Below are 12,888 nucleotides of genomic sequence, written 5' to 3'. Positions count from 1 at the left end.
TGTGCCTTTGTGAGGGTGTGTGTGTGTGTGTGCCGCCAGGTCTGTGTGCAGTGGGTGTGGGTGTTTGTCTCCCGGTATCCGCCTTCTCTCCCATCCTGGACTTTTAGCCTCCCTGGGTTCGCCTTCCTCATGTCCTGCCCCCTCCCTCTTGGGGCTCAAATTGGGTGCCCTGGTGGAGAAGGGGGCACACTCCAGGACCCAGTCCAACCCCAGATACCGCCTGAGGCTTCCCTCCAGCTCCCCCTCCCTTTCTTTTCTCCCTTCTCTCCCTCCCTCTCTTTGCCTTCCTCCCTCCACCCCCCCCAGGCTGGCGTGCCAGGGGGTGGGACATGCCAATCACTGGCTGTGCCTCTCCTGCTGCCAGCACAGGGCGCAGCTCCCCCCGGGAGCCAGGTGTTTGGGTCCCTGGAGACGTTACCGGCCCCTGGGGAGGCAGTGGGGCTGAGGACCCTACGGACCCCTCTTCGGTCCCATGGTGAGTAGATTTGGAAGGACTTGGGCAGGGCTCACTGAGGTGGGGGCAGGAGAAAAAGGGTCTTCCAGGGGGGCAGGGCAGGAACCAGGACTAGAAGGAAATGGGGGTGGACCTGAGAGAGAGGAGGGGGCCAGGGAGGAGTCTAGAGGCCAAGGGGTCTCTGTACCATTGGACATTGGATGCTCCAGACACCCCGTCTCCTAGCTTTGAATGGATAAGTCTGATGTTTTTCTGGGGCTTAGCTGGCAGAGGAGATGGAGATCCCCTTGGGAAACTGGACCTGGACCCCAGAAGGGTATTAGGCTGCAACGCAGCAGCCAGAGCACCCATCACCCCAGAGGGCAGCGTGGGAGGGGCTGGGGGCCAGGAGACAGCCCTGGCTACCAGCATCCCATGGGAGACTGACCCTTCTAAATTGGGGAGCCAGCCCCAGAACCTCCTCCTCTCCTCCCTCAGGACACCCTGAATCCCACCTACCTGCAGCACCCCCAGGATGGACTGAACCAGGCTGCTGGCCAGACGGACAAGCGGGATGACAAGGTGGGTGTCAGGCCAGGAGCCAGCATGAGTCCAGGCCAAGAGCCCCAGGGCTCTCTGGGGACAAATGGGCACATGGACAGCCACACCAGCCAGGGAACGTGGCCCTGGCATGTGCAGGGACCCAGAGGGTCCTCCCTATGTCCAAAGTATCTTGGGCTTCCACAGGGCAGCTCTAGGTCCTGTGTCCAGGTAATACATGGATACTAATGGGCATCCATGCCAAATGCCCATCCCAGTGCCCCCAGACTCCACAATGAAGGTGCAGGCTGGGGGCCAGGAACGCTGATTCTTGCAGGGTTGCCAGCTCCTGGACTGGTAGCTGGGAAGGGGGCAGTCGGCTTTCTTTGGGTCGTTCAGACAAGTGCTGTTTAGGTGTTAACAATGCCAGTGGAGAGGGGTTCGCCTCTTCCCACAAAACACACCTGCAGCTCCACCCAGGCTGACTCAAGGCCACCTGCCCAACTGGCCGGAAGGAGCCAGGCTGCCTGCTGCAGCCGGACAGTCTCCTGTCCCTGGGTAATCAGCTGCTTACTGAGCCGTCAGATGAGAGTTCTCTGCTCCTTGACCTCAGCCACTAGGCATGCCTCCTCTGATCGCAGATCTCCGATGAGATACGGCAGGCAGGAGAGGAGAGAGTGAAATGGAACTGCAGAGAGCGTGAGGCTTGGCTTCCCAGCTGGGCAGCCGGGAGCTGTAGCTCTGAGAGCTGCATCCCAAAAGGGCAAAGAGGAGTCCAGAGCATCAGGAGGGGGCTAGGCAGAGGTCTGGCCAGACCTGGAAAAGACTCCCTATTGTACAGATGGGAGAGACTAAGGCTGGGGAAGGGACCTGCTGCTCATGGTCACGAAGGGGATATTTAGGGGTCCATTTGGATTTGGACCCCATTCTCCTCTCCCTCAGTGCAGCTGTGCTCCCACCTCTCTGAACAGCATGATGGGGGAGGGGAACAGGGGGAGCAGCAAGCCAAGCGAGCTCTGTGAGTCGGGAGAGGTGGGTGAATCGCGTTGGGTTTCTGCTCTGCTGTGGTGCCATGGTGATGCGGAGAAGGATGGGGGAGGGAGGAGAGAGAAGAAAGGAAATGGGGAGGGGAGCATGAGGAGCCAAGAGCAGGGGGCACACAGAGTAGAGGGTGAGGGGGCAAGCACTCTGATGCCACACTGGCAGGGCAAGGTCTAGGGCCCAGCCTGCTCTGGTGGGCTCTGGCATGGCCTGGCTGAAGTCTATCAACTAGTTAAGGTCCCTCAACAATGAGGAGATTTGGCAGTGGTTCTAGAGCTGATGCCAACTCAGCAATGCATTGATACAGCATTTAACTGATGGCTGCCGCCCTCCGCAAAGCCACAAAGCCGGTGGGCACTCCCAGTGGTGACTGTGGAGCCTAAAAAAGTGATGAACTGTATTTGTTTACTCCCTTGTTCCTAAGGCCAGGTATCAGGGGTGGAAATTTTATGCACCTGGAATAGGTAAAGAGCCCTTCAGAGAAAAGTCAGCCCAGGGGGGTGAGAGCACCCCTGGCAGTCTGGTCTCTGGGTTAAGACCCCAGCAGAACGATCTGGTCAGGAAACCAGGCCAGAAAGAGTGCCCTCCTCACTGCACAGGTGAGGTCCCAGGTGCCCCAGCCCCACAGCTACTCTGCACACCTACTTCTCCCCAGTATTGCCCCTTCTCCCCAGTCAGGGTTCTGTCAGCTTCCAGACCCCAAATCACAACATGGCTGCACCCCTCCCCTTGAATCTCTTTCCCAGCACAGTCTCACTCTTTGCCTTCCCTTTTCCGCTCCTTGTTAAGGTTCAAGAAACCCTAGTGGGCACCCTTCTCCCCACCTCTCTCTCCCTGCCTCCTCTATCTCTCTCCCTCCCCTCCCCCTTCCTCTGCCAGCCAGATCCCCAGTCCCTGGGGATTGGTCCAGGGCGCTGTCGGTCAACAGTCTGGCCTGTTACACTGGAGGCTCTGACCTCATCCCTTAACCCTTTGAGCCCAGACTGACTTTCTCCTTCCCCCACACTGACAGGTGCCTGTCCTGTCACCCTGCTTAGCTTCCTGGCAGCTGAAGAGACAGTTTCCTTGGCCCATTTTGATGAGGATACTCTTGGCTGTCTTCCTCCTTGCTCTAGCTAGGCAAGACGAGGAGACGCAGGAGCTGGAGGGAGCAGAGGGGCCTCTGGGCCGTGCTCTGGAGCTGGTCCTGATGCCCCCCGGGGCCTGAAGTCAAGCAGAAGGACCCATGTAGACATTCATATTTTTATTTCATAAATATTCACTGAGCAACTACTGTGTGCTGAGCACTGACATGAAGCCGTGAAGGAGGGAGTCTCAGCCCCAAAACTGTGTCCCCCTCCCCACAGCCCTGTCGTTACATATTACACAGATAGACAACAGACACTGTCACACACACACACACACACACACACACACACACACACCAGATTCTAAAGAAAGGACCAATTTCTCACTGTTGACGGGTTCAAACTAGGGTTTGGCCAAGCTAGTCGAGGTGGACCAGGAGGCTGATGAACCCTCCATCCCCACAAGAAATGCTTTGAGTAAGGGTTTTAGCAGTTGGTCTCTGGAGCCAGGCTGCCTGGGTCCAAATCCCGGTCGAATCACTGATGGGCTATGTGTCCTTAATGTCTTAAAGCCTCAGTTGCCCGTTTTGCAAATTGGGGATAATAATAGAACCTACCTCACCAGGAGTTGTAATGGGTATGGAAGTGCACAGAACCAAGTCTGCATGTAGTAAGCAGTCGGTAAATAGCAGTTGCTATAATAATACTCATATCATTATTAAAGGCTAATCAGGAGGCCACAGTCCAGGGCAAAAAAGCATCTCTTCCCTTCCTTGCCACTTTCCTGTACCCCAGACACAACACTCTCAGAAGGTGAGTCCCAACCTAGCTCCACAAAGCTGTAGACTCACCCCCACCATTTCCTCTTTTCACTCAGCAATGCACACACACACACACTCATTCTAAGAGTTCACCCTCATCCCATAGAAGTTTACCAAGTCAGGATAGTGACTTGTCCAAGGTCACACAGCAAGACAATAGTGGAGACAGGACTTGAACCCAGTGATGGAGACTGCCTTGGGGGTCTCATCTCGTGCACTGCAGTCCCCACTGACCAGCGCCCTGACCCCCATGGATATTTTCTAGACCTCACAGATGTGCTCTGCAGCAATAGCTTTCAGCCCCACTTTCAACCAGATGGCTGACCCTAAGCCCCTCCTTTGTAGAAATTCTAGAGCCACAGCTGAACCCTGGCACCCTGACTCTCAGCCCAGGGATCGTCTTCTCAGGGCAATCAATCACAATCTTAGGAAGGCACATTCTTTCACAACCATCATCTTGCTTTGAACCATCATCGGTAGACTTGAACAGGCAGAGGACTGTCCCTATCAAGAGTTAAAAAGACTTGCCCAAGGTCACATAGCAAGGACTAGAGCAGGTGTCCAGACACCTTCTCCTGAGCTCTTTCACCGTCCAAGAGAAAAAAAACAGAGGTGAGGAACCCCACTTCTAATTGGAGAGGAAAGTCAGAATCATTAAAGGGTCCATTCTCCAGCTGTGTCAAAGGGTGTCAGAAGGTCCAGGTGATGGCAAGAGTCAGGCTCCAATTCCCCCATATGACCACCCCTTTGCCTTCCCCACCAACCCAGCCATCCCAGATGGGGGCCTTCTCTCTTCCTCAAGGAGAGGTCAGCCAAGTGGAAAGAATGAAGACCTTGGAGCCTACAGGTCCAGGTCTGAATCCCAACCCCACTACTTCCTATGAGGCCATCACCAAGTCCCTTAACCCCCTGAGCCTCAGTATCCTCAGCTATAAAATAGAGATAAGAACCTCCCTTTGGGGTGTCCTGTGGATTAAGGGAGATAATAATGGACGTAAGGTGCCTGGCATGCAGCAGGTGATTCATGATGATGGTTATCAACATGGCTCTTGAAATGGGAGACTTGGAGGGACTTCCAGCCATCAAGGCAAGGGACTGCCAGCCTCCTCACCTCCACCTCCAAGAAGTAATCCGTCAGGTTTCTTCTCCTCACAGGTCCCCCAGTTCCGGAAGCATTTTTTTAATTCTTCAAACCTATGGCTAGCTGCCAGCAAGAGCTTGTGGTGGGCAGAGGTTGCCAAGTGCCCACCCTGAGTTAATCTCATTCCAGCCCAGAGTAAGGAATCCAAGTGACCCTTCAGCCTCTCAGTCTCCCCTAGGGGACACCGGCCCTTTCTGTTTGGCTTCTTGAGATGTTGGTTTCAGGACTCTGTAAAATCTCCCCAGATGCCAGACTGGTCCAACTTCTTCACTGTGCTGATGAGAGGGGCTGTGCCTAGGGTCCATAGGGGAAAGGGTGTGGCAAGAGGTGGCAGAGCCATGCAGCAGAATAAGAAGTCAGGACTAAGAACCAAAAGAAAAAAACAAACCCGATTTTGACTCACAGTGACTCCAAGGACAGAGTAGATCTGCCCCATAGGATTTCCAAGGAGTGGCTGGTGGATTCGAACTGCCAGCCTTTTGATGAGCAGCCAAACAGTTAACCACTGCGTCACCAGGGCTCCAGACTAACAAGAGAGGCCTTTAAACTAAGGGTCTGTTTCAGTGCCAGGTACTTTGACCACTGTCATCCCCATCGGCTGGGGGTGAGGGGCAGCAGGAGAATGAAGGGGTAAGCGATTGCTGACAGTCAGCAAGGTAGAAAGAGACAGCGCTGAGATTTAAACCCAGGGCCGAGGCCCACAATGCTGGGAGTAGGGTAAGGCAAGTGAGGCTCTTGCCTCAGGAGCAAGGCTTAAGGGAGGCACACACACACACACACAAAAAAAAAAAAAAAAACCATCGTCAGCAATCACAGTAGAGGGTCCTGGACAGAGCTGAAGAAAAATGTAGGACAGAATTCTAACTCAAAAAGAAAGACCAGACTTGCTAGCCTGACAGAGACTGGAGAAACCATGAGAATATGGCCCCCGGACACCGTTTCAGCTCAGTAATTAGGTCACTCATGAAGTTTTCCCTTCAGCCGAAGATCGAACAGGCCCATGGAACAAAACAAGACTAAAGTGGCACACCAGCCCTGGGGCAGGGACTGGAAGGCAGGGAGGAACAGGAAAGCTGGTAATAGGGAACCCAGGGTTGAGAAGGGAGAGTGTTGACATGTCATGGGGTTGTTAACCAGTGTCATAGAACAATGTATGTACTAACTGTTTGAAGAGAAACTAGTTTGTTCTATAAAACTTCATCTAAAGTACAATAAATAAATTTAAAAAAAAAACTCCATAATCAAGATATCCCAGCAAACTACAGCCCCGCAGGCCAGCTGGCTGCTTGTGTAAATAAGATTTCATTGGAACCAAGGCCAGGATTGGGGTAAGGCAGGGTCAAAATGCAGGGTTGGATCCTGACTTTCTTTAAAATTGTGTTCATCGTGGGTTTTTTGCATTAATTTTTCTTTTAAAAAATATTACATTAAAATATGATTTATCTTGAATACTGAGCTTTTGGGCACCCCCTTAAATTTTGCACGCAAAGCAAGTGCCTCCCCCTAGTCCTAGCCCCGCTGTGGTGTAACCACGCAGTACGGTAGTGGCATGCTGAGCCATGCTCTGAGGGCTGCACCACGTCTGGGCATCTGGGAGGCCCCTGCAACCAGAGAGGGTGCGGCCTCTCAAGACTCTCAAGCTCCTCTTCTCTGACTCTCTTCCCAGTCTTTGCCCAGGGCTCAGGGCATGCTGAGGGCTACAGGGCTGCTCCAAGGCACCTGGGGGAGGGTCCGTAGCTTCAGCCTAGGAGCCAGGAGACCTTGGGCTAGCTGATCCCGTCTCTCCCTTTTTTCTGGACCTCAGCTTTTCCCTTGGTGCAGTGGACATTAAGCAGAACTGAGCTCAGAAGGTTAAATGGACAGAGTTGTACAGGGCAGACTGTCAAGGGTGGTGTTCACCAGAGGTCTCACCAGGGAACGTCCTGGCAGAGCAGCCTGATCCCAGCCTCCAGCCTAACACCTGACTTTGGTTTACAGAGAGGGTACAACAAAACTCAGTTAATCAAGATAAATCATACTTTTAAAAATCAAATTGGCAAACTGTGGCCTAAAGTGCTTGGCCTCGAACCCTGGTTCCTGCCTTACCTGTGTGATCTTGAGCAAATTCCCTCACTTTTCTCAGCCTCCGTTTCCTCATCTGTAAAATGGAACCAAAAACCAGTTGCCATCGAGTCAATTCCAATTCATGGCGACCCCTGGGCATCAGAGTAGATATGTGCTGCATAAGGTTTTCAGTGGCTGAATTTTCAGAAGTAAATCACCAGGCCTTTCTTCCTAGGCGATTCTGGGTGGACTTGAACCTCTAACCTTTCAGTCGCATCAACTGTTTGCACCACTTATAAAACAGAGATAGTAGCAATCCCTAGATTAAATGCGATAATGCGTAGAAGCGCTTCGGCAGTGCCTGGCACTCAAGGAGCACTAAATAATGGCAGTGATCGTGATTATTATTATTTATTGTTGAGGTGTTAGAGATTTTTAATCAAAGAAGTGGATGCCCATAGGTAGGAGAGAGCCCCCACTGCTGTACGTACTAAGAGCTTAGCGCTTACCATAAGGGGCCCTGCTGAAGCATTCGGCTGCTAACCAAAAGGTTGGTAGCTCAAACCCAGTCATTAGCACCACAGGAGAAGGACCTGGTGATCTGCTCCCATAAAGATTACAGCCTAGGAAACCCTATGGGGCAGTTCTACTCTGTCACATGAAGTCAAAATGAGTCGAAAATCTACTCAACAGCACCTAATAACAGTGCTTTCCATGTGCCATGGGCTGTTCTAAGCACTTTGTGTTCATTGACTTGTTTAATCCTCATGACAACTACTTGATGCATTAGCTCGTTGTGGTTAGGTACCATAAGTCGCTTCCAACATGTAGTGACCCTGTAGGACAGAGTAGAACTGTCCCACAGGGTTTCCAGGGAACAGCTGGTGGATTTGAACTGCCAACCTTTTGGTGAGCAGCCGAGCTCTTAACCACTGTGCCACCAGGGCTCCCCGATGCATTAGCTAAGGACTAGTATTATCGTCAAGGAGCCCTGGTGGTGCAGTGGTTAACTGTGGTCAGCAGGTAGTTTGAGCCCTCCAGCCACTCTGCAGGAGAAAAGGCCTGGCAGTCTGCTCCTCTAAAGATTACAGCCTAGGAAACCGTATGAGGCAGTTCTACTCTGTCACATGGGTCACTATGAGTCAGAATCAACTCAACGGCACAAGTATTATCCCCATTTTTCAGCTGAGCAAACTGAGGTACACAGAGTTACAGCTCTACCTGAGGTCATACGCCCAGGTAAATGGTGCAGCCAGATTTAAGTCCAGACAGTCTGGCTGCCAAACCTGGGTTCCTTACCTGTGGCATTACACATATACCCTCACACGCACCTGTCTCAGATGCATTCTGTCACACACTGAATGCTCCACCCCCAGAGTCACTAACAGGCACCAACAGTTCACCACAAGGCCTGGAGATGCTCTCAGCCATGTTCCATGCCACACACCCTCGCAGCCACACGACACCAAGGCCATCTATCACATGCAGAGAGACACGCTCACAGGCACAGCACTCTGGCCTCTCGCATACACCGGGTCCCAGAGAAACACCAGGGCTTCTGGGCCCTCACCCCACATCTCTCCCCTGAAATTTTTCCATTAATAAAGCCCCTAAAGGTCATGGCAGGTGGGGGGACCTCCAGTCTCTCCAGTGGACAGGTGGACGCCTGAGGCCCAGGACCAGAAGGGACTAGCCAAAGCACACAGCAAGGCCGTGGCTGAGCTGACATGGACCCCCGTCCTTGAACCTCACTTCACCTTGGCTATGGCGAAGGTCACTAAGGATCCTGGCCCTCCTCTTGGCCCACCTTCAGTGCCCGGGCCAGATTCAGTTCCAAAAACAGTTGGGGGAATCTTCCCGTTCTCCTGGCTGCCCCCAACTTATCTGGGGCCCAGGAACAGAGTGGGGAGAGGGAGGGAGACCTCCCACGCCCCATCTGGGGCCAGACCCACTTAGCTGGGAGCTGAGGCCCCCATCCCGGCTGCCTGCTTTTACTCCAGACCTTCTTACCACCAGGCAACTGTCTGGGCCCAGCACCACATTCCTGCTGCCCTCAGACGGGGCTGACCCAGCCTCAGGCCACCCCCCCCCCGACACACATGCACAGAAAAGCACACATACGCACACACACACAGCACCCCTCTGCTCCCATCTCTTTCCCTTGTCTTCTCTCGAGTGCTTCCCTGCCTTCCCACCTCTCCCCATTTGATGGAAGAATCCCACTGGGGCTGCACATACTCAGGGAGGTGACAGAGAGAACGGGGTTCTAATCATACTCACTACCTGTGTGGCTGTGGCCAAGCCTTGTAGCTGCTCTGAGCCACAGTTGCCTCATACTGAAATGGGGATAATACCAGTCCTTCCTTCTAGGGATGTTAAAAAACCAAACTCATTGCCATTGGGTCAGCTCTGTCTCATGGCGACCCCATGTGTTATAGAGTAAACCTGTGGGCTGTATATGGTTTTCTTAGCTGTAATCTTTGTGGAAGCAGATTGCCAGGCCTTTCTTCGTGGCTTCACTAGGTAGAGTAAGTTAGGTTAGTAGTTGAATGCAAACTGTTTGCACCACCCGGGGTCCCTCTCTAGGGATGTTAACCCACTGCTGTCAAGTCGATTCCAACTCATAGCAACCCTATGTGTTACAGAGTAGAATTGCCCCATAGGATAATCTTACTGAAGCAGATTGCCAAGACTTTTTTCCGTGGCACTGCTGGGTAAGTTTGAACTGCCAACCTTTATGTTAGTAGTAACGCATAAACCATTTGCTCCCACGCGGTCCCTCCCTAAGGATGTTAAAAAAAAAAAAAAAAAAAAGGTTGCCATCGAGCCAAATTGATTCTGACTCATAGCGACCCTATAGAACAAAGTAGAACTGCCCCACAGGATTTTAAGGCTGTAAATCTTCACAGAAGCCGACTGCCACATCTTTCTTCACGAAGAGGCTGGTGGGTTCAAACTGTCGACATTTCAGTTAACAGTGGAGTATTTAACTGCTGTACCACCAGGACTCCTCCCTAGGGATGTTAAACCCACTAAAAACCCACTGCCGTCGAATTGATTCCAAATCATAGCAACCCCATAGTGTTTCCAAGGCTGTAAATCCTTATAGAAGCAGACTGCCACATCTTTCTCCCACGAAGTGGCTGGTGGTTTTGAACCCCAGACCTTTCTGTTAGCAGTCAATCGCTTTAACCACTGCACTACCAGGGCTCCCTTTAGGGATGTTACCACAGTTAAATTAAATAATTTAAGTAAGTGCTTAGCACTGTGTCTGGCATCCAGTAATTACTGAGTAAATGAGGGCTTTATAAAGGAAGGTAGCTGAGTGAAATGCTTTGGAAATGTGGCGGTACCGGATAGGAAGTGTCTCCCAATGCCTGCCCCATGAGTCAAGCAGGATAGGAAACAGTTGCCATTTCCCAGATGAGAAAACCGAGGCTCAGCATCTGAATGGTGGAGTGGGACTGAGGACTCAGATCCCTGGATCCCAAAGCCTCCCCACACTGCTGGCAAACCCATTCAGCTGGGCGTATGCATTATAAATGACTGTGCGAGTACGCCTATAAGGGAGTGTGAGGCTATTTGGCCTTTACCTCTGAGCAGACAGGGGCTGTGTTCTAGCACCTTCCCCTCGGGACTATCAGAGACATCCAGCTGGCCCAGCCAACACCATGTCCTCTCTTTCCAGGTGATGACTTCCCCCTGAGGAAGCCTTGTAGTGCGCCTAGAGGAAGGGACTGCCTGCCCAGCCCCACCCAGCCGCCATGAACACCTCAGCCCCGCCCGCCGTCAGCCCCAACATCACTGTCCTGGCACCGGGAAAGGGTCCATGGCAAGTGGCCTTCATTGGGATCACCACTGGCCTCCTGTCACTGGCCACGGTGACAGGCAACCTGCTGGTGCTCATCTCCTTCAAGGTCAACACAGAGCTCAAGACGGTCAACAACTACTTCCTGCTGAGCCTGGCCTGTGCCGACCTCATCATCGGCACCTTCTCCATGAACCTCTACACCACCTACCTGCTCATGGGCCACTGGGCTCTGGGCACGCTAGCCTGCGACCTCTGGCTGGCCCTGGACTATGTGGCCAGCAATGCCTCTGTCATGAACCTGCTGCTTATCAGCTTTGACCGATACTTCTCCGTGACGCGGCCCCTGAGCTACCGTGCAAAGCGCACGCCCCGCCGGGCGGCCCTCATGATCGGCCTGGCCTGGCTGGTTTCCTTCGTCCTCTGGGCCCCAGCCATCCTCTTCTGGCAGTACCTGGTGGGTGAGCGGACAGTGCTGGCCGGGCAGTGCTACATCCAGTTTCTCTCCCAGCCCATCATCACCTTCGGCACAGCCATGGCTGCCTTCTACCTCCCGGTCACGGTCATGTGCACGCTCTACTGGCGCATCTACCGGGAGACCGAGAACCGAGCACGGGAGCTGGCAGCCCTGCAGGGCTCGGAGACACCAGGCAAGGGAGGCGGCAGCAGCAGCAGCTCAGAGCGGTCCCAGCCAGGGGCAGAGGGCTCCCCTGAGACCCCTTCAGGGCGCTGCTGCCGCTGCTGCCGGACCCCCCGGCTGCTGCAGGCCTACAGCTGGAAGGAGGAAGAGGAGGAGGACGAAGGCTCCATGGAGTCCCTCACGTCCTCCGAGGGTGAGGAGACCGGCTCCGAGGTGGTGATCAAGATGCCCATGGTGGACCCTGAGGCACAGGCCCCCGCCAAGCAGCCCCCCCGGAGCTCCCCAAATACAGTCAAGAGGCCCACCCGGAAGGGGCGGGAGCGAGCTGGCAAGGGCCCAAAGCCCCGTGGGAAGGAGCAGCTGGCCAAGCGGAAGACCTTCTCACTGGTCAAGGAGAAGAAGGCGGCTCGGACCCTGAGTGCCATCCTGTTGGCCTTCATCCTCACCTGGACACCATACAACATCATGGTGCTGGTGTCCACCTTCTGCAAGGACTGTGTTCCTGAGACCCTGTGGGAGCTGGGTTACTGGCTGTGCTACGTCAACAGCACCATCAACCCCATGTGCTATGCACTCTGCAACAAAGCCTTCCGGGACACCTTCCGCCTGCTGCTGCTCTGCCGCTGGGACAAACGTCGCTGGCGCAAGATCCCCAAGCGCCCTGGTTCTGTGCACCGCACCCCCTCCCGCCAATGCTGATGGTCCCCTCACCTGCACTCCTTCACCCCAGTCCCTGGGAGAGGCCTTTGGAGAGCAGGCGGGGGCTGTGCCTCAGCCCCACGGCTGGCTCAGGCCTCACTAGGCTGGCTCAGGCCTCACTAGGCTCCCCAGGCCCCTGGGTCACCTTCCTGGACCACCCAGAGAGATCCTGCCAACTTTGCAAACTTTGCTATTCCCAGGCAGGAAGTAGAACTCGGGGAATTGGTTTTTCTGTTCCCTGCTGGGTGGGAATGGACTCTCCACCAGGAAGAAGGCCTGGGAGGAGGATCCGGGCTTTGGATTCCATGTTTGTATTTAGGCAGGAAGACCGGAGCCAGTAGGGTGGACCAGGAGAAAAAAGGTTTAATATTACAATGGTCCTTGGCACAGTGGCTGGCCCAGATTGCAGTGGAAGATGGCTCCCCCTAGAGGCCTCAGCGGGGAACTGACACCAACCTCTGAGAACGGAAAGCTTGGCTTTCCTCCCTCCTTCCCTGAGCCGGCAGAGCCCGCCCACCAGGCCCTAGGCATTCTGTCCAGGGTTGTTCAGCCTCCCTACAATTGTCGCCAGAGCATCCCTGTGTGGGTCATCCTGGAGACAACATGTCCAAACATCAGCCGGTCAATGACACCAGAGGGGACCAGCTTGGCTAGT

General features: G+C 53.9%; 1 protein-coding gene across 1 annotated transcript; it reads left to right on the top strand.

Annotated features, from left to right (window-relative positions):
• Positions 1-203: 203 nt before the first annotated feature.
• On the top strand, positions 204-12,432 carry CHRM1 (cholinergic receptor muscarinic 1). The gene is made up of 3 exons (XM_049889853.1): positions 204-475; positions 932-1,015; positions 10,775-12,432. The coding sequence occupies exon 3, from the start codon at positions 10,851-10,853 to the stop codon at positions 12,231-12,233; it is 1,383 nt and encodes a 460-aa protein (XP_049745810.1). The 5' UTR covers positions 204-475; positions 932-1,015; positions 10,775-10,850; the 3' UTR covers positions 12,234-12,432.
• The last annotated feature ends 456 nt before the right edge of the window (positions 12,433-12,888 follow it).

Source organism: Elephas maximus, chromosome 7, assembly GCF_024166365.1.
Source record: "Elephas maximus indicus isolate mEleMax1 chromosome 7, mEleMax1 primary haplotype, whole genome shotgun sequence".
In the NCBI taxonomy this organism is placed as follows: domain Eukaryota; kingdom Metazoa; phylum Chordata; class Mammalia; order Proboscidea; family Elephantidae; genus Elephas; species Elephas maximus.
This window is presented reverse-complemented; position numbering and strand designations above follow the sequence as displayed.